At 38.0% G+C, this 19,781-nt stretch overlaps 2 protein-coding genes across 2 annotated transcripts in view; one reads left to right on the plus strand and one right to left on the minus strand.

The window, feature by feature from the left end:
* The window catches only part of atg5 (ATG5 autophagy related 5 homolog (S. cerevisiae)), a 46,749-nt gene extending 32,872 nt beyond the window's left edge, over positions 1 to 13,877 (minus strand). The window contains exons 1-6 of the mRNA XM_030749801.1: positions 13,588 to 13,877; positions 12,980 to 13,143; positions 10,010 to 10,137; positions 8,692 to 8,770; positions 8,267 to 8,429; positions 4,859 to 4,953 (exon numbers count right to left, since the gene is read on the minus strand). Of these exons, the coding sequence (XP_030605661.1) occupies positions 4,859 to 4,953; positions 8,267 to 8,429; positions 8,692 to 8,770; positions 10,010 to 10,137; positions 12,980 to 13,087 (573 nt within the window). The 5' untranslated portion in view covers positions 13,088 to 13,143; positions 13,588 to 13,877. The remainder of the gene's footprint in view (positions 1 to 4,858; positions 4,954 to 8,266; positions 8,430 to 8,691; positions 8,771 to 10,009; positions 10,138 to 12,979; positions 13,144 to 13,587) is intronic.
* dctn3 (dynactin 3 (p22)) lies at positions 13,867 to 17,883 on the plus strand. Its single transcript, XM_030749802.1, has 7 exons — positions 13,867 to 14,056; positions 15,307 to 15,391; positions 15,648 to 15,734; positions 15,891 to 15,974; positions 16,248 to 16,306; positions 16,415 to 16,474; positions 17,149 to 17,883. The coding sequence occupies exons 1-7, from the start codon at positions 13,955 to 13,957 to the stop codon at positions 17,233 to 17,235; spliced, it is 564 nt and encodes a 187-aa protein (XP_030605662.1). The 5' UTR covers positions 13,867 to 13,954; the 3' UTR covers positions 17,236 to 17,883.
* Positions 17,884 to 19,781: the final 1,898 nt, after the last annotated feature.

A 19,781-nucleotide genomic window follows, 5' to 3' on the forward strand; every position in this document is an offset into this window, starting at 1 on the left:
CACATTTAGCTAACAAAATAATGGATGTTCTTCATAGCAACAAAATATGCTTTGGGAAGCTGCTACACATATTGAAACTCTTCAAGAAAATATTTTTTTTTCTTGCTTGATTATAATTCTTCTGTTTATTTAGGGCTTTGTAGTGTAGCGTGTAGCTTTTTAATTAGAGATAAATCCAGCCCCCCCAACAACAACAACAACAAAAAAAAAGAAAGCATTAATAATCAGAAGCATTAAATGTTCCACTCAAAAAGTGAAATCTGAGGAGAGTACTCTACGCCAAGATTAATGGGTGAGTGATGTGTGTAGAGCCCAAAGCCAACACAGATTCTCAGTTGAAGGAATAACATTTATATAGAAATCTGTTGAGCCAAACTTTGCACGGGGAACCTAAATATATTCAACCGACAAAGCAGAACAAATAAGTATGTTTTTATGCAAGGTCATGATTTGCTGCCAGGTATGTTTCACACGTGGTACCACTTAGAAATCAAATTATTAATCCATTGTAATTTGTCACATAACAAAAATTTAAAAAGGATTATACTTTGGTTTAAATAAAAACTAGTTATTTCTATAAATCTGTTATTTTCTCTTGTGTTAGAAATAAAAGGCAGAAATGAGAGCACACTGAGAGATACAATAAACATGATAAGTTACAAATTTACAAGATTATAAGTTCCTGCCTGAAGAGATTTTAATTGTACTTGGCAGAAAGACTCCATTTTATGAAGATGAAAAGTGAACCTTACCCAAAGAGTAAAATGACGAGTCTTCGCAAACAACTCAGCATCTGTCATGCAAACTATAGGTGACCACAGTGACCAAAGCAATTATGAAGAGGTTTTTGGTGCAGCACCTTTTTTGCAACTTAGTTCATCCAGCGTCAGCCAAGAACCACTCACAACCAGTCCCGGAATACACATTTTTCACGCCCTACCAGTAGTTGCCACTAACAGTCTCTGTGCCTGTGTGACTGTGGCCTAATGCAAAGAAAGCCTGGCTGTGTCGAATTAGCTTCACACTAGCTAGTTCGACACAGCCTCTGGATTTGCAGTGATGCCATGAAACACTAGCCTTGAGGCAGTCAGGTAGGTGGTAAACAAACCCCCAGGCTATCCAAACTTAAACCTCTTTCAGACATGGAATATGTAACATTAATGGCTTAATCAATCTTTAAAATGAAACAGTCCAGTTTTGCATACATTTTCCTAACTCATTCATGCAGCTGTACCACTGGCAGTGATGGAACAAGCCATAATACTAATGGGATGTTGTGAACTACGTAAGATTTAACATTACACCAAGTGGTGTTGTTAACTTGGCAGTTATATTTTGATAGTTGTGTTGATTATTACAAGAGCCAAGATTGCTCCTGCTGCTATGCTGTGCGATGCTGCAGGTAGGCCTGTGCCATGTCATACTGTCCATGATAATACTGATATAATTTTTACATGATATAACAGTGTGCTATTGCAATAGTAATGACAGTGTGACACCATGAATTTACATTCCCTAGCATGTACAGTGAAACAAGCCCAAGCACGTCTGACAACAAGAGCCTCTGATAACAATTTAGTGCCACAAAAAGGAAGCTACATCGAGAACCTCCACCAAAACACAGCACTTTGCAAACTATGTGAGAAAACTGTTCCCGCTAACGGTGCAAACAACACACTTGTTTCACCACTTGAGGCAAAGACAACCAGGGTACGAAAGCACGCGATGAGGAGATATTAGCAAAAGTAAATAAATGACTCAACCAAGCATCTCTGGATCAGTCACTAGTTGCACTCCATATGACAGGAAGAGCAAACGGTGGATAGAAATTATTGATGCGGTTACATGGTGGAAAAGCAGGGCCTTAAGCAACTGGTTGAAAAGCTTGAACTAAGATAAAAACATCCCAGGTAAAAAAATATTTCTCAATTTAAGTTTCATCATGCAACAATACAACAGGTTACTGAAGAGTTACGAAGTTAAATTACTTTAATCATTGCACTATATTACTGCATTGCACTACTCTGCTGCTGCTGGCAGCTTGTTACAATGAATTCACACTTTGAATTAAGTAGTATACCATCAATGACAGAGGCTCATTGGAAAAGAAGGATGAAAAATGCCCTTCATTTTGCTTGCACTAATAATGCACTAATAAGTGCAATCACAAAAAATATTTTAGTATTTTTTTTTAATATTGCCATAAATATCATTATCACATCTTGAAATATCATGATAGAATTTCACCCACACCTAGTTGCAATTATTTATTAAGTATGTAATAAAGCAATTGAAAGCAACCAACTCCCACTGACTTTGTCAATTATGAATTATTCCTTAATTATTCCCAATTAGCCTCATTATTTCAACCTGTGAGATACATTAATGTTTTATTCCAAACAATTTTTCCAAATGTTAAACTTCTGTGGACCCTCATAACACTTTAAAACAGTGAAAGCAGTTGCAAAGCACAGCAGAAAGCTTCAGTATTTTTAAGATCATAATGAACTTATTTTGTTCCCACTCTTCTTCAAACTTTCCAGACTTTCTTTGGTTGTAAATATTTAGCAGTTTGTAAGATTAAAACCACACCATCTCCACAACAATCCAGACTTTTCAGGAATGATGCTGACATTCTCTAGTGTATTTGGAAATTACAAAGTGAGCTTGTAACAGGCTTTGATGCTGCAATTGTCATGAAACCAACTCAGCTCATAAATGACCATTGAAACTTTCAATTAAGTCATGAAAAACGCCCAAAAGTAGAACGGTCTGGGTTTCTTCTACCCACGAGAAGTTACATAGTTTTACGGCTGCAACAAGTGCATGTCTGAGAAGGCGGGCCGTGTTGGTTGGACTGCATGTTTCCATCTACCACTTTAAAGCGTCGCTAATGTTTTATTACTAAAAACCAGAATGCTTTTGTTGAAGTGTAAAACATTTTATTTATGCGCTGAAGATGTGAAAGTAAAAACAAAAGCATTTTTAGCTTTGAATTTCATGCAAAACAGTCAGCACTGACAGTGACTGACAGCTGCTCTGTCGCTCTTGTTGTTGTGCAGAATGTAAATGCTGCCATATGTGGAGCCCAGCAGGTCTAATTAAAACTTAAAACACTTGATAATAAATCGTCACGATGGGAAATTACCAGCAGTCACAAGCAGATATGGTGACGGAAAAATATGCTTAGTAGGAAAGTTCACTCTAGCATCTTACCATTACACTGAAGTCCTGCTGTGCTATTAACATCTACAAATCTCTTTCGGTTCCATAACACGACACTTGACACAGTCATTTAAGGCCAGATCTATTTTCTGCACTGTTTGCCACTCCATTTTTTCATAATATTTTTCCTAACTTGCCTTGACAGACTCTAAAGTTTTAAATTGTTCACAGAACAACAGTGATGGGACTTTCTGTTTGCTGTGACTTGAGATCAAGGCTAACTGCACTTACAATGAGGCATTAGACTCAAAGCAGACTGTCAACATGTTTTGGTACATAATTCCAGATGTTTTCTAGCTATTTACTTCCTTGGCTGGATTGAATGATCCTCCTCAGTAACTAGAAAGATAAAACAGACTTGTTTTTATATTTGTTTACACTGGTTCTACAGATTATTCCATATTTTGTTGTATCAACACATTTTTGCTCATTTTGTACACTGTATCAAATTCAGGAAGCTGTAGAGTTAATTTTCCAGACTTTTTTGGCCATTCCCGTTCGGTGCAGAAACCCCCAATACTTGACTCAAAGCGCTTTCCCCGGCTGTCTGGTTCACGACAGGCTAATGTTTTCCAGTTGCTTATTCATCCCTTCTTATTTTCGTACTCCAAAGGGACTTTTTACCTGAGTCAGGATTAAGCTATAGCGGCGTAGTGGAAACACCCGACCTGAGGCTGCTTGTCTTATCACTGACTGAACCCTGAGGCTCACACGCCGGCTCAACTTGGGTCACTGAAATCGCAGACAAACCTGCGAGAGTCATGGGTATCAAATGTACAGGAACAAAAGAATAACTTCCCAAAAACAGCCTGGCACAATGCATCCCACACATATCTGAGAGAAATTGGTTTGCTTTCTTTTCTTTCTTTTTTTTTTGCTTTCATCGTTTACACACTGACTCTTTCAAAACAGGTCACAACTACAAGAAGGAACATGTAAAGAAGCGAAGTTATGAGCAGTGTTCAAGCAAACATGAGTAAAAAAAAAATATAAAAACCACCTACACTTAGGTGTCATGATGTTTAAAGGCAGGTATTACGGTAGGCATGAATGCACTGTTGGTTTTGTGTTGTGGGTTATAAACTGAAAGAAAACAAGGCTTTTATTGTTTATTATATGCAAAGAAAAGGTCACAAATGGCTGAGGTCAACATGGATGGCTGACAAGCAAAGGGACATTTTCTTTTACTGAGAAAGTGGTGTTTAATGTGCAAGCAAACTGTACCCATCCTTAGAGCTTAAGTTGTGTAAGAATTATGATTTGGGGGTTTTTTTATATTAAAAGGGAAGGAAAGGAGAGTTTGTTTCTTCTCTTTTTCTTTTTTTTTTTTTAAATCAACGCTATTTTGAATACAGACCGTGACTGCAGTTGATGACCTTTACAGCAGACTAGCATATCAAACAAACAGAGGCTGTGAATGGCTGGAGGAATGGCTGACTGATTTCTCTGCTAAAGGAATAATCTTATTTTTGCAGTCTTTTGGCACCATCTACAGAGCTAAAGGGGGAAATGTCACTTCACTCAAGCCAGATGAGTAAAAATCTATTGTGCAAACTGGAAACAGTAAGTTCAAAACATATTGTGTGGGAAAGAATTTGATTTGTGGATTTAGCATTTTACTTGTGTATGTTACCTGGTATATCCTGAAGGGGATGTATCTGAAGCCTCCCTCCTCGGTGGGATACTCCATCAGCTTCCTGTTCATGGCCCAGAACTGGTCAAACTTATCTGACACAGAAACAGATGCAGATCAGCAAAAATCCAACACTATGAATCCAAGAATGTGACATAAAAAAATTAAAAAAAAAAAATCACAGAAAGATTAAACTAACTTTAATAAATCATCAACATGTCTACTACACTCCATTTAAATAAGTCTTGCCACTGATAAATACTTTGGTTTTTAATACACTCAATTTATTGTTATTAACACTTTATTTGTTAAATATATAAATGATTGAGGTTGCTGTACCTAAATCATTACCTAAAAATCCCTTACTGGAACCACCAACTACAGGCCGATTTCCAACCTTTCTTTCATTTCAAAAACTCTTGCAGTTGCTGTTACGAATCAGCTATGCGAACTTTCTCGTGGGGGAATTATTTATTTGAAGCATTTCAGTCAGGATTTAAAGCTCATCACAACACAAAAACACCACTAGTGAAGGTTACTAATGATTTTTTCCACGGCCTCTGACAGTGGACTCGTCTGTGCTTGTACTGGTAGACCACAGCGCAGCATTCAACACCACTGATTACAACATTTCACAGAGACTAGAATACGCTGTTGGAATTAAAGGAAATGGGCTGTGCTGGTTTGAATTTATTTCATAGATTCAAACTTGTTGTCCCTCACAGACAAAAGTTAGTCATGTAAATCCTCTGTGCTGCGACAGATATTTCTTACATTATACATGCATACTGTCCATTGCTATGGACAGCATTATTTATTATTTACTCTGGACAGCATTATCTTGGCCTCCAGTAAGGAATCTCTGAGTCATTTTTGACCAGGATGTGTCCTTTAACACACAATAAACAAATATGTAGAACATCCTTATTTAATATGTGCAATACTGTAAAAATGACAAACATGTGTCTCAGAGTGGTGCTGAAAAAGTAGAGCATGCATCTGTTTCTTTAAGGCTGGGCTATTATTCATTATCAGGCTAAAAGCTCCCGGAAAAGCCTTCAGTTTATCCAGAATGCTGCAGTGACCGTACTGACAGGGACTCGGTTCCTACAGTTGCTGCAGATGGCCGCTTGCGCCTGGTTCTGCTGGTGATCTCTGCTTTTTCCTTCCACCGTCACCAAGCACTAGGGGATCATGTAATTGGGTTTTCTCTCTGATATTGTAGGGTTTTACCTTCCAGTATAAAGCACTGAAAACTGTCCAATTTTCAAACACCTCTGCACATTCATACGGAGGTTACAGCAAAGGACAGAGAAGCATCACTAAAATTGAAATGTAGTGTCAGTGTCACTGGGCCCCAAATGAGAAAGCAACACAGGAATTTAGTCTTTCACCTACAGTGTGATCTTTCACCATCAAAAATGTTTCCACACAGCATGTGCTAGTTTCAAAAACCCTCCACCTGCATCCCTGCCTTGCTTTCACATGAACCTTCTGTTTTTTCTCTCCTGGATGAAAGTTTGAGCCCTCTCTGTTTCTGGTCTGTTTTGGATGTGAAAGTTTTAGTTTAGATAAAGTTTCATCTTTCACTTTCATGTCTGAGACCAACTCCTTCTTTTTGGATAAGTTAAAAAAATTCCTGCCTTTACCCTGCTGAATGCAGCTTCAATCAAAACCCTAATTTTTTTTTTTTTTTAAGCTCAAAGCCTCATCTATTAAAGCATCTTCTAAATTAGCTTCTTTTACCTGCCTTTTTTGTAATAAAATGTGATATTTTGTTATTTTTCACACTGTGAGTTTCAAGGGAAAGTGGAAGAGAGATAAGCAGCTGAAGTTTCGCAGGTTTGAAGCCCTTGGGTTTTTCTGCAAACTCGTTCGACTCATTACAACTGCCACATGCACAGTTTTGACAGTTACAGTCCAAAACCGTACCACGCACAAAATTTAGCAAATTATCTCCACTGTTGTTGCAAAGTTGTTTGCATAATGTGTCACTGCTGTTAGTGCAGCTCTTCTAAGGCTGCAGATGGTATAATCGACTTTCCTCTCATTTCTGCTCGGAAATATTATCAGGAAGTGTTTATTTTCACAAAGAGCACCTTAAAACTGAATGAAAACAATCAAATAGAAATAAGAGGGAAATACTCAATAAGTGAGATCATTATCTATGTTAATGTTAACAGCACAAATATTGTTGCATGTTTAGATGAGACCTAGTAGTGTACATTATTTGAGGATTTGCATTTACAGCTAAATTAAATGTGATATGAATATTACACAGCACAAGCAGATGCAACCTGACAACCTCAATCACCCATTACAGTATAAAGTGACTCTTCCAAAGCATTGGATGCACCAGTTTCACAATATTATAATATACAGACATACCTAATGACACTATATGCTAAAGCCAACTTGAAGTATTCATGTGTACACAGGAGTGATGACATTATTTTTTTTTTAAAAAAAAGCATCTGAAAGACATTTTTCACATCTTCACTGGGCTTCAAAACAGCGCATCTCTAATTTTTCATTCATAAGTTAAGACCTAGAGCTTAAATAACTAGTTTATTAATCTTTTTTTTTTTTTTTTTTAAATCTAACCTAAAAAAAACCTAATGAATTAAAAAACAGTGCCACATATTTGCAGGTTACAGCTTATCAAATCTCTGGATTTTTTTCCCCGTCTTAATTTCAAGTCAAATTTGACATTTGAAGCCATTACTTTTGATATTCAGAACTGATAGACATGGACATTTTTCACACTCACAGACTACACAAGTTTAAGTAATCAACTAGATACCTGACGATGAAAATAACCATATGGTTTCAGACTTATTTGTAACAATATTGAGAGCTGATGTATTCAGTAGAATGTATATTTCTGCTTTACACATTTAGATGCAAGCGCGACTGGTCTGGAAAAACATTTATGTGTGCTAATAATAACTAATAAGGCAGCAATTATACATCAAAATAAGGTGACACCGTTGCTGCAGACTGAACCAAAGGGCAGCTGCATCACTGGCAGATTAAGTGTTTACAGTTAGTTTTAATTAGTTTGACCAGCAGTGATTCCGGGAACATCTCGCTGCATGTTGGATTTTGCGTTTCAAAATGAGCACAACTTTCACAACAAACCACAAATCAGATATGCATCCCACTCACCCTGTCATGTATTCCCATCATTGGCCTTCCCCATATTATAAAGCCAGTAGGAAACTAACGTGTTTGGAATGATGGTGTGGACCTAGAAACTGGTGGGCGTTTAAAAGGAAGAAGTTTGCAAACTCAGACCATCTCTCTTTGGTACATTTGTGCATCATCATCCATGAATCTATTTGGATGTATTATTTGTCTGCGTGCCAACTCCACACCCTGGAATGGGTGTGTGTGTGTGTGTCTCACCATTCTGCAGGCCCATCCACAGCTGCTTGTGGTCTTTCTTCTGCATGTCATTGACAACTTGGCTCTTGTGCTTCAGGGCGTCCGCCTCCTTGATACTGGACATGAAATGAGCCTCTATCACAGAGCTCGATGGGCAATGGAGCAGGTCGCGATCTGGAAAATTCTGACACATGTTCACATGGCAAGCATTTTTAAAGCTTGATGATGACTTTTTGGAACACCACAAGAAACAGGAAAACGTGTTATCAATTTACAGATCTACAGACACAGAGAAACAATTAACTGGCAAATTCAAATTTTCACTCCTTTTTTCTCTGCATTGGTCCACCAACTCCAAAAAACAATTCTGAGTAATGCTCTTCTTTCATTAACAGAACTTTACAGAAACCGCTATGCACTGCTGCTGCTAGAGCAATAAGACTTACCTTAAAGTGCACAGTGATGCTCCAGGGTAAGACGGTGTTAGAAGCATGGAGGTCAAATAGGACTCCAATTGGATAGTGCCTGTATCCATGAAATACAAACAGAAAAATTATGGTACTAGGGAAAACCTTGTTGGATTTATTCAGAAGACATATTTGCTCCCAAAGCCAAGAAACTAGTTTTATCGCCATTTTTGTACTGGGAAATCTTTAAGCTGACCAGTTGCATCATCTGTAAACAGTAGAGTAGACAGGAAAAAATACACAAACCCAGGCCCCTGCAGGAGCCTTTCAGCACATGGGTTGCCTGCTTAACCTGGTGCGCTACACTAGAGCTCCAAATAACTGCTTTCAGTCTAGTCACATCTTTACACTGATCATTTAATCATGACTTTAAAATCACATAATTTTATGCATCAAACTTTTTAGCTTAATGGTTCAGTAGGTTTAACTATAATTTTAATCATAGCTCCCAGTGTTTAGAAAAGCGGGTTCCTAACATGTTTTAATATTTCACAAATTAAGAGAAATTCTTCATTAGAGCCTAAAATAATGTGCACATTTCATGAGGTATGTGCTCATAATCATAATAGTTATTTAGCATTACTTCCAAAGAGACCAATAAGATGGTCTGTACGGAGTCTGCTGTTAACAATAAGCCTAAACTAGAGAATCTTCTATTTCAGGATAGAAGAAAGTGTTTGTGGAGGTTCTCAGTCATCCAGGTCACAGAAATCTCTGGAGCTTAAAAGCTTTCGGATGAGAGGTAAAACGTCTTCAAGAAACTTAAAGAAGCCCAGTCGCCTTTTTCAAGCTCCAGAGACACGAAAGTGACGTCTTGAAACTCTGTGAAAGTCACCTTCTGTGTTACAGTACTGACATCTTGTGGCCACATGCTGTGATGGCATTTTTATAACTGGCTGATCAGGCAAACAAGAAATGCAAATACTGGGAGCGGCTTCTACGCTGTTTCTGAATGATTAAGTTTATAGTGGTGTAGAGATTATTTAATCACACTAAAAAGGTTCGACTACATTTATTCTCAAGCTGATGCCTAAATACAACATATAACACCAGCCCAATTCCCAGATGATACCGCTAGCTGTAACATGGTGCCAATCTTTTAAAATAGGACAGACTAACTGGATCAGCCAAAAGGCATTTCATTTGTGGGCATTTCTAGAAGAGGAATCAGGACAGCAACAAACTGTAAACATAATAATTTCATGATAAGAAAAGTAAAACTCCATTAATGTACTGACAGTGCCTTCACATATATGAGAACTATCTAAATCAGCTCAAACACCAATTACTCTCTCACCATTTGAGTGGCGTTCCTTCGTACTCGAACCACATCTCCTCCACGTCCTCTGCCCTCATTACTTTGAGGAAGTGTTTTTTCACCTTGTCTGTGACCAGAGTCAGGTAGCTCACCCTGGGTAGCAGCAGCTGACAAAGTCAAGAGGACAGAGGAAGAGGCGCATTAGTAGGGTACAGTGTTTTACTGTGAGCTGCATGCCCACCGTGGGCTAAATTTAGAATGTTAAGTAAAAAACAAATTGCACAGTGAGCACATATACTGTATCTGTATGATTCTTTGTGTATTCATACTCAATATTACAGATATGTAAAACTCTGTAATGAATTAAAGACACCTATAAACAAGTGAATTGTTTTTCTATTTTTCCATTTACTGTGACACAGAACTGCAAACATAAAGACATCAGCAATCTTCATAATCACTGAAAAAACTGTAAGAGACGAGCTGCAGAAGAACTGTAGCCTCAGGTTGTACATTTTTGTGGTGCATGTCAGCTATGCGGCATAGCTATGGCAACTGCCGCTAGATCACAATCCCACGACACACTACAATTAACCACACTCAAAGACTCATACTCCTTAACACTTAATCTACAAGGCTATCTTGAGGCTTGGAGCACACGTGGGTTGAGACCAAAAGCAACAGACTTTATATGACAAGTTCTTTTTGTCTTGGAGCTGCTAATAAATCCACTGTCAAGTACTCCATAACACTTCTATTAGAATATGTGATTTTTGACATGTGAAATTTGTTATCTCAAGTACTGATAATCAGAGGACAAAAAACAAATATTGTGATTGGCATAAGGTTTAAAAACAAACAAAATAACAGAGGGTAGATGCTTATAAACAAAAAACATCTGGGCCTGTATTCACAAACCTTACTAGTAGTAGCAGAGTAGCTACAAGTGATGAAATTAGTGTAAATTATTATAAATATGTATTCAATCCTCAAACTAAATCCTGACAAAGATAAAGGTTTTACAGAAAACACAAATACGAGGAGACTCTTTAGCAGAAATGAAACGGTGAAAGGCACCAGAATGATAGTTTACCACCTGTTTTTTTTTCTTCACTAAAGAATAGCATACAAGACCCAAGAAAAACAAACTGAAATGCAATGTGTGCAAATGCAAAAGCAGCTATCAGCATGTCAATGTTGTCCTGCCAATAGTGTGTAAGATCATTTATCGACTAAAACGTTCATTACATTAGAGGAGTCGTTCCCAAATGTGTGCTCAGGTGTGCTCCTTGAGGCAAGTCCAGGTGTGCCCTGGGATTTTGTGTCAACCATACAGTGAAAATCTACAAAAAGTAATGAATTTGATTTAAATTCAATATATTTTTACAAATAAAAAGGGTCTGACTGATAGCAAAGAGGAAAAACAGATTTCTTTCATAGGTGAAGCAAATTAAACCTTAGTAAATTGTGGGCAAATGTGCAACTAAAAATACTTTCATCTCACATTAGATAAATAAAAGAGGAAGTGATTGGTCACCGCCAGTGAACCGTTTATAGCAACTGGAGTCAGTACACTTAAAACTATGAAGAATGGAACTTATCTGCAGGCTCAGATAAAATTAAATAATTGTGGGTTTAACAAGTATATTTAATACATTATGAATCTGAGCAGTGGAGACAGCCGCCTTTTGGCTGGAAAATGATCTGTATGTATTTTTTTCCTTTTTTGTGTTTGGCTTTTACTCTATGTTATTTAATTTATTTATAAACCACTGAGTCTGTAACAACGACCAATACAGCAGACTGTGCAAAAGTCATGAGCCACCCCTCATTTCCTTGTACTTTATAAGAAAATGGGAAACTGGTTCAGCGAGTTGTTGAAAAATGTGCAAAAATAGATGGAAATAGAGCACATAAGGCAAAAACAGTTTTTACAATTCTAACAAGCTTGAAAGTCAATATTTGGTATGACCACAACCTGAACTCCATCCAGGTAGGCATTTACTGCATTGGCAGTGTGGGATCACTGCCAATCCGATGCTTTCCTGATGGTATTACATGGTGGACCAAAATCAGTACTTTTCTGCTTTCATAATTCTATCAATTTTGACAAAATCTCCAACACCACGGGCTGAAATGCAGCTCCAAACCATGTTTTACAGAAGGCCGTAGATTCTCATTGTTGTACCTTTCTCCTTACCTCCTCCAAACATACTGATAAAGACTTGAACCAAAAAATTTCAAATTTGGATTCATCACTCTGTAAGCCATGTTACCACTGATTTCAGTCCAGCTCTTGTGTAATGTGGCATACCTCAGCCTTTTCTCTCAGTTTCCCTTCCTTAAGAAGGGCTTCCTGACAGCCACCTATCCACTGATTTTTTTATGAGACAGCAAACAGCAGATGGACCAACTGAAGGGTCCAAGGTCGTGTCAGGTCTTTGCTGGGTGTTTTTTCTCTTTCTTAAGGACATGGCTTTCAGATCCTGTTCATTTGCTGTAGATAGTACTTTAGGCCTGCTTCTTCCTCTTTTGTCTTCATTTGCCCTCCAAATTTTTAAGGACATACCGCACACCATTGCTGAGGTATGCCAGGTTATCAGCTAATAGTTACTTATACTTATAACTACATCTGCAACCTATGATTAGGTATGCCAATTTCACTACATTTTTTTTTTTGTTGAGCTGATCACGTTTTAAAAGAATGTGTCATACCTTGCAGCAAAGTCTGGTAAACCTCCACACTGAGGTAAAAGTTTTAGTCCTTTCATTGTTCAGAGTTGCTCTGACAACTTTCTTATATCACTCTTAGCTCCTTGCTTCTGAGTGGATTCTCAGGATGCTTATGAATGTGAGCCCCATTATCTAGTATCTGCATTCAGCCTTACAAACTGAAATATGGTGCTTCAAACTTACTGTGTGGTCTCAGGGGCTTCCAGAAAGCACTAATCTCCAAAAGAAACGTTGCTAGGTTTTGCAGCCATGTGAGATCAGAATAGCTGTACTTACATAATAGGGTTCGGCCTCTCTTTCAGTCACCTCATCCTGGTTCAAAGTGAAGCAGGTGGGTATCCGGCCGAACCAAACGTCTCTCAACACGTCCTTGTCATCTGCCATGCTGCTGCTCCCAGTGGCACATAAAGAATAAATACTCCAAACACAGGGTCCTGCTTCTAAAGGGATACAACGTCCTAGAGTCAGCAACAGAGTAGAACAGAGCAGGAAAGCAAGCACTGACAAAACTTTCAGCATCACGAACCCTAAACCTCGGTTCAGTATGCAGTGCAAGATAAGCTAGCACCTCGTTGACGCAATTCAGCTTTGAAATAAGTCAGATGTGTCTAAGTAAACTGGCAGTGAAGTTATTACTAAGTTACAGTCTAGTGGTAGGTAGCGACTTACATGCTAGAGTTCCAAAACAATTCCCAAACTGTCAAACTACGCAGCTGTAATGCAAAAACTAACGTTAGCTCAAGTGCTAGGTAGGCTAACTTACCCAGAGGAAACATACTTTAAAAACGCTTAAAGTAAACATGCGTGTCCGCTTGCAAGGTGCTGATAATGTTTTCCACAAATAGAAATGTCTACTGTATGGAAAAGAGATAGGAAAATCTTACTTTTTGTCGATGTTTTGTAGACAGATTGAATGGAAAAAGGGCCGTAAATGTCTCTGTTGTCATACCCCCGCTGACACCGGAAAAACAGCTGAAATATCCCGTTTACCGCAAAACAGCGACCGCTGGCGGCACCTGTTTTTACTCTAACAACTACAGAAACATACCAAGAATCTGAATTTTTTTTTAATTAAAAACGATATATAGAAATAACACGCGCCTATCGTCTTTTAAATGTTTGTAGGTTCTGCATTTCTCCTCCAAATATCTGAACGGTAAAGGCAACCTGTGGCGGCGCATCATCACTATGCGACGGCCCTTCTAAACTACGTACGTTTGGGTTCTGTTGTGTTCATCGGCAGCTCCGGGAATGGATAAAAAAATGGAGATGGATAACCTGGAAATTCGTCTGCAGGCGCTAGAGAGTCACGTATATGGCGAGAGAAGAAACAAAAGTGGAAAACCTGTAAAGGTTCGCTTAACTTACGTGTATTTGTCATATGCTAGTTGTTAGCCTTGCGTAGCTAATGATGACTGGTTGTGAGTGAACGCCCTTTTTTATTTCATACGCCAGAGTTTTAGCAAAAATCGTGAAAACTGTTCAGTTTATTTTAAGTCAAAAACAGAATATTTATTTTTCTGCTCATCCAGCGACTGTTCTTGTGTTTTTAACGGTCGGCTATGTACTTTTAACGCTACTCACATTTTTTTTTTTTTTTTTTTTTTTTTTTAAACTGTACGCTGTTACCGTCTTTTGTGCTTTATGTCTGTTAATGAGCGAAGTCTAACCAAAAATACGACATGCTAAAACGGGTAGATGCAGAAACTGGGGCTGGCTTTAGCTCAAGTAATGTGATACTGTTTGAGAAGGGGACTCAGCAGAGCATCATGTGAGCTGAAAAAACAAAACAAAAAAAAAAACACTTTAGCTTTCAAAGAGGCATTGAAGTTGGTTTGTTTTCCGGTAAATTTTCTATTTCCAGAGGTGGCGACAGTGCCACAGTGTGCTGCTTAGGCTGAATGTAGTTTAAATTCAAGATTTACGAGGTTTATTGTCATTCCAAGACATTGGGTAGTACTAAAGGGAATTAAATTAAGTAATGAGGTCCCTGTAAGGCAACACTGCAACAAGCTAAATGACTAAATCAGTAATACAATTTAAAATATAAATTTAGAAAAACAAAAGGTAGCAGGGTGGGAAGAGTTATTCATAATATTGGGAGCCTTGTTCCTGCATCTGTTTATGTCGATGTCTTCAGTTGATAGCAGGCTGCAACAGTGATCATCTGTTCAGACTTAAACTACCTGCTGCAGAGCCTTGGTGTCTGCATCAGAGCAGTTTCCATACCACACAGTAACACATGATGTAAGGATGCTGTCCACTGCACACTTCTGGAAAGCATTAACCCAGTATGTAATTTAAAAACTGTCATTTCTGAATGAGACCTTAAAGATAGTATGCAGGTATGCAGACTACTAACTCTTACATTTTTTAAGGATAATAAACTTCCAGTCCTCGTAAGCATGAGTAGAAAGTACACTAATTAAAAATACCATTACGTTTTGAATCTGCCAGTGTCATTTGAACTTTAACTCTTTTGTTTATTTTCTGTGCTAGCATACTACTTTATAGTTTAACCCAAAAATGCTTATATACATTAATAAAATAAATATTAATGACTTTGCTATCAGGATGATTACTATTAATCTTTTGCCTTGCAGTGTGCAGAGTCTTTGACCAGGATTCAAGCAGGTCTGACCAACACGGCTAACAAGAGAGAACGAGTAAAGATCCTGCACAAGAAGAGTGAGTCACACACATTCTGTCAGCCCCTACATGCTGGATTATTGGATTTTTGTATTTTTTACTGATAACTGATTTATAGCATTTATTCATATTGTGTCCTGTTATTTGTGGTGCTCAATTTTCCTTCTTGGCATTTGGCCTTTATTCCCTTTATATCTTACTTACTCAGTATCAAAAAATGCTTTCGGGAATTTTGTTGTTAGATTTTAGGCTGTCTGTTGAGCTTTTAGTCATACTCACTGGTGTTGTGGTGCAGTTGAGGACCTGTTAAAGTACCTGGACCCCCAGTTCACTGACCACATCACTGTGCCTGATGCCATGAAGCTGGAGTTCATCCTCGCTGGTAAGAACTTTAAAAACTCTAATTAAAAATAACATTATTGACACATGCGCAAATGCAGATTTTAATATTGAATGCTATACATGGACATTTTGTTGTTATTGTGCCTTTTGAAAGAGTAGAAGAGGAATTGACTTCTTATTCTGTGTCTCTTTGCAGAGGAGGATTTCTTACTTTCTCAGGCTGCTTTACTAGAGCAGGTCAGCAACCTGCAGCCACTGCTGGACAGCACCTACATCAGAGGTGGGTTTCACTTTGTAGGACACATTAATATCAAACAAAACAAAGTCGGTTTTGTCATTTTTGTCACTAAAATAATTTTTGATTGAGCTTATGGTTATTTCTGTTTTTAGCCAGGGTTTCAATGGGTGACACAGGTGCCTGCTATGGTTCCTGTCTTGAATGTCCAGCATCATTATGCAGTCTGTCAAGGATCTAGTATAACTGCTGGTTGAATGGGGGGGAAATGCAGAAATACTCCATGTTTTACCTCATCAGGCTTTTGTATTTTTTCAGATGTACCTGAACATGCCACCAAGCTTCAACGTTTGTCACAGATTCACATCAAACAGCAGGTAGCCTCTTCTTTTGCTCTCTGTCTACCCCATGTGTTTGTCTCTCTTATTATTATATATAACTTATCTTAAGTTTTATTTATAATTATTATTCTGTTTGTTTTACAGGACCAAAGTGAGGCTCAGTCACAGGAAGTTAAGAAGCTTTTTGAAGAATATAACAAAATGGTACACTTCTATCTTTAGAGGACAATGTTATGAGAACAATGAATCAAAACTGTTAGCAGCCATAAGTATACTCTTAGGGTAATCAAAGAGAGTAATAATCAGTCAGCTCAGTCACTGAGAAATTCAGAATACATAAGTTTTTTATTATTATTTATTTATTTTAACAGGTAAAATGTTTGAGAACCAGTTCTCATTTATATACATGGCCTTGCCAAGAGGCCCCAATAGAAATAGGTCCACAAGAACATAGATACATATAAACCAAGGATAAATTAGGAATCACATATTAACATGGAGCAAGCGTGTAAATCATGAGAACAGAATGAGAAGCAGGAGGAAGGAGAATAGGTCAGTATGTTTTAAAGGGAGAGAGAGGAAACTAATGTGCATGTATGAATATATGTGTGTGTGTGTGAGAGAGAGAATGGATGTTAGTGTGATCAGCAGGAGTAAAAATCAGCTATAATCTATTCATGTTTAATCTTGAAAGTAGTGAGAGGTGTTAAAATTGCAAGTTTGAGGGTGCTTTGTTAAGTGTTCCAGTCATTTGCTGCTGCAAAGTAGAAGGAGTTGCAGCCAAAGATAGTAGAGGTGTTGGGGGATGGTGAGCTTGATGTATTCTCTTGAAGCTGAGACAAAGTTCCACCCACTGATGCCTGATTTTTGATTGGCAGATGTTCCTGTTGTCCAAGCAGTTCACCCAGTGGGATGAGACCCTGAGGAAGATGGAAGAAGCCAAAGGAATCCGACCTGTGGAGTAGTGACCATCAACACTCAATGCACTGTGGCGGGAGTGTCTGACCAGATGTATTACAGATGTGAGACAAAGTCATCACCACATTTCGCAGTTTTTCTTTTAAACTTTTAATTTATTTGAATCAGGTAATATAACTTTGATAACCTCGCCTGATGTAAGAAATCCTCAAAACTTTAAGAAATGATCCTTTAACAATTCCAGAAACAACAATATTTACTGCAAGTGGTACAGTATTGAAGACAACAACACTAACACAGTAATACTACCACTCATACAAACCCAGTCATACAGGAAGGAACTGGCTTTCCTGTAACTCTTTAATTGTGGAAGAATTCACTCCCATCACCCAGCTAGTAGCTCAAACAGTTCTGAGATGCTGTTATGTTGTTTATTGTCTAGACAAAAGTACTTTTCATGCTTTCATACCGACTTTACTTGTAATGCATTCCTGCACTGCCGCCTTACTGCAGGTTGGTAACAAATTGCTCTTTTCCTAATTAAAAAACACACACTTACTTTTTTGTGGATCCCTCCTGACATATAACCTTGAAGTAGCTTCAGTATTTTTTTTTTCAATATTTTGGTTTGAAGATGTTAAGTATAAATAAATGGGATTGATACAATAAATATTACTTTTCTGGCTATTCAAAAATGTTGTGTGTGTGTCTATACTGCAGATAGAATCAAAGGTTACAAACAGGTTACACTTTAATTTTTCACAGCCCCAAAGAGATGACATTGGAGACTTTTTACCACATCAAGAAGCAATATAATGGCAATATATGGTTTACTTCAAAACAACACTGAACACTTTTATTACCCATGTGCATTACAACGTGAAGTTAACGCGGAAGGTAAATGACTAACTGAACAATGACCAAGAATCATTTTTGCTGCTGTCTTGCATAAAGACAGAAGTATAGCACTTTTCATTTTGTTCTTAACAACTTAAAGAAAAGGTGAGACTTTTTAGTTCCCTTGTTGAAAGTTGCCCACTGATGCTTAAACTTGTTGGTTGGCTTCAGTGTTTTTATGATATGCATTTGGTCATTTGTAAGACCAGTCTCAACCCAGAAATAAGAAAAATACATTTTCAACCCTAAATTTTGGCAAAAATGGCCCACATTGGAATAAAAGGTAAAAGATTTTGAAATGGATCAGGCAATCAAAATTAGAAAGCGTTATATCATCGGCCTGGACCAGAGACAAAAGATTATCTCTTGTCTCTGTCATGGACCCTTGCGCTCCCCATCTGATAACCAAATTTACGCAGACAGCATAATCGATGCTTTTTTTTTTATATATAAACTTTTTCTTTATTTTTGCATTGTTACATAATGAAGAAACTACCCTGTGCTAAGAAGCGTCTTATGCAGGTAACTTCAGGGTTAATCCTGGGTTTTCTGTACAACGAAGGTACTTACCTGGGTGTACTGCCATGGTAACTTTGATATGATCCTGACCTGTTCCGGAGCGTTTTAGGTTCCAGATATTAGAGATTTCCTGACCAAACAGGTAGGGAATCATCAGAACATAGCGTCAATATTCCTGGTTCCTTTTGACACAGGTAAGCTCTGTTTTGTACAACTTCCTTTGCTTTTCCCCGACTTCATATTTAACTACCATGTATACAGATCTCATTTTTTCTAGACTTTTCATTCAACTGTTTTATTGTTTGTCTGATCCAGCCTCAACATTAAAACGCTTTGTCAGATGTGTCACAGCTTGACTCTAGTTGATACAGGGGATCTTTACTATTTTGTGACGCTGAGTGAAAGTCAGCTGATAGAAACAATCATCTTGACTGAATATTATTAATCATTTTCTACGGAAAAGTACCAAATGTGGGGGGCCAGGGTGTCTCGGGGCGTGAGCAGGCGACCATGTGTGGCGCGCAGCAGTGCGGTAGGTGCAGGTTCGAGTCCCAACCTGTTGCCATTTACACCGCGTGTCCTCCCTGTTTCTCCTCCCACTTCCTTGTCGCTCTCCACTCCATAAACTATCAACTAAAGCTGTGAAAAGGCCAAAAAAAAATCAAAGTACCAAATATTCCCTCATTTCTGAACTTCATTTGTGGATATTTTGTTCCTTTTCTCTGTCTTTTCTGGACCACCAAACGGTCTCTAAATAAGACCCTAAAGCGCTGTCTGGACATTTTCATCACCACACACTTTGGATGGGTGTCAGACCTGCTTGTGGAGGTTCATTGTGCATTTTGTAGAACTGCTTTATTTCTACTTTAGATGTCTTGATACAACCGTGCTGGCTGGTGCAGGGTTTTACAGGGATTTGTGGTACCTATGGTGTAATTTTAATGCAGAAGCATAAATCCCATTTTTGCTCGTAATATATGGTTTCAAAACCTTAAGCCGAAAATGCTCAGACCGAGGAAACCAAAAAAAGGGATATCTCAGCTGTCATAGGGCGAGAGGCAGCCAGACTTACTGATGGTTAAATAACATCTAAGGAAACTGAACCATGTACATTATAATTATTGTGACTGAAGGCTATAAGTACGCACAAGTATGCTTATGTAGACAAAAACAATTA

This window comes from Archocentrus centrarchus, chromosome 16 (assembly GCF_007364275.1).
Source record: "Archocentrus centrarchus isolate MPI-CPG fArcCen1 chromosome 16, fArcCen1, whole genome shotgun sequence".
NCBI classification, from domain to species: Eukaryota; Metazoa; Chordata; class Actinopteri; order Cichliformes; family Cichlidae; genus Archocentrus; species Archocentrus centrarchus.

Bases quoted from the DNA above. Each gene is read 5' to 3' on its own strand.
- dctn3 (XM_030749802.1), top strand. From the start codon at position 13,955: ATGGATAAAAAAATGGAGATGGATAACCTGGAAATTCGTCTGCAGGCG. The intron at 15,735-15,890 runs GTAAGAACTTTA...GTCTCTTTGCAG, and splicing joins GCTGGAGTTCATCCTCGCTG to AGGAGGATTTCTTACTTTCT. The intron at 15,975-16,247 runs GTGGGTTTCACT...GTATTTTTTCAG, and splicing joins GGACAGCACCTACATCAGAG to ATGTACCTGAACATGCCACC.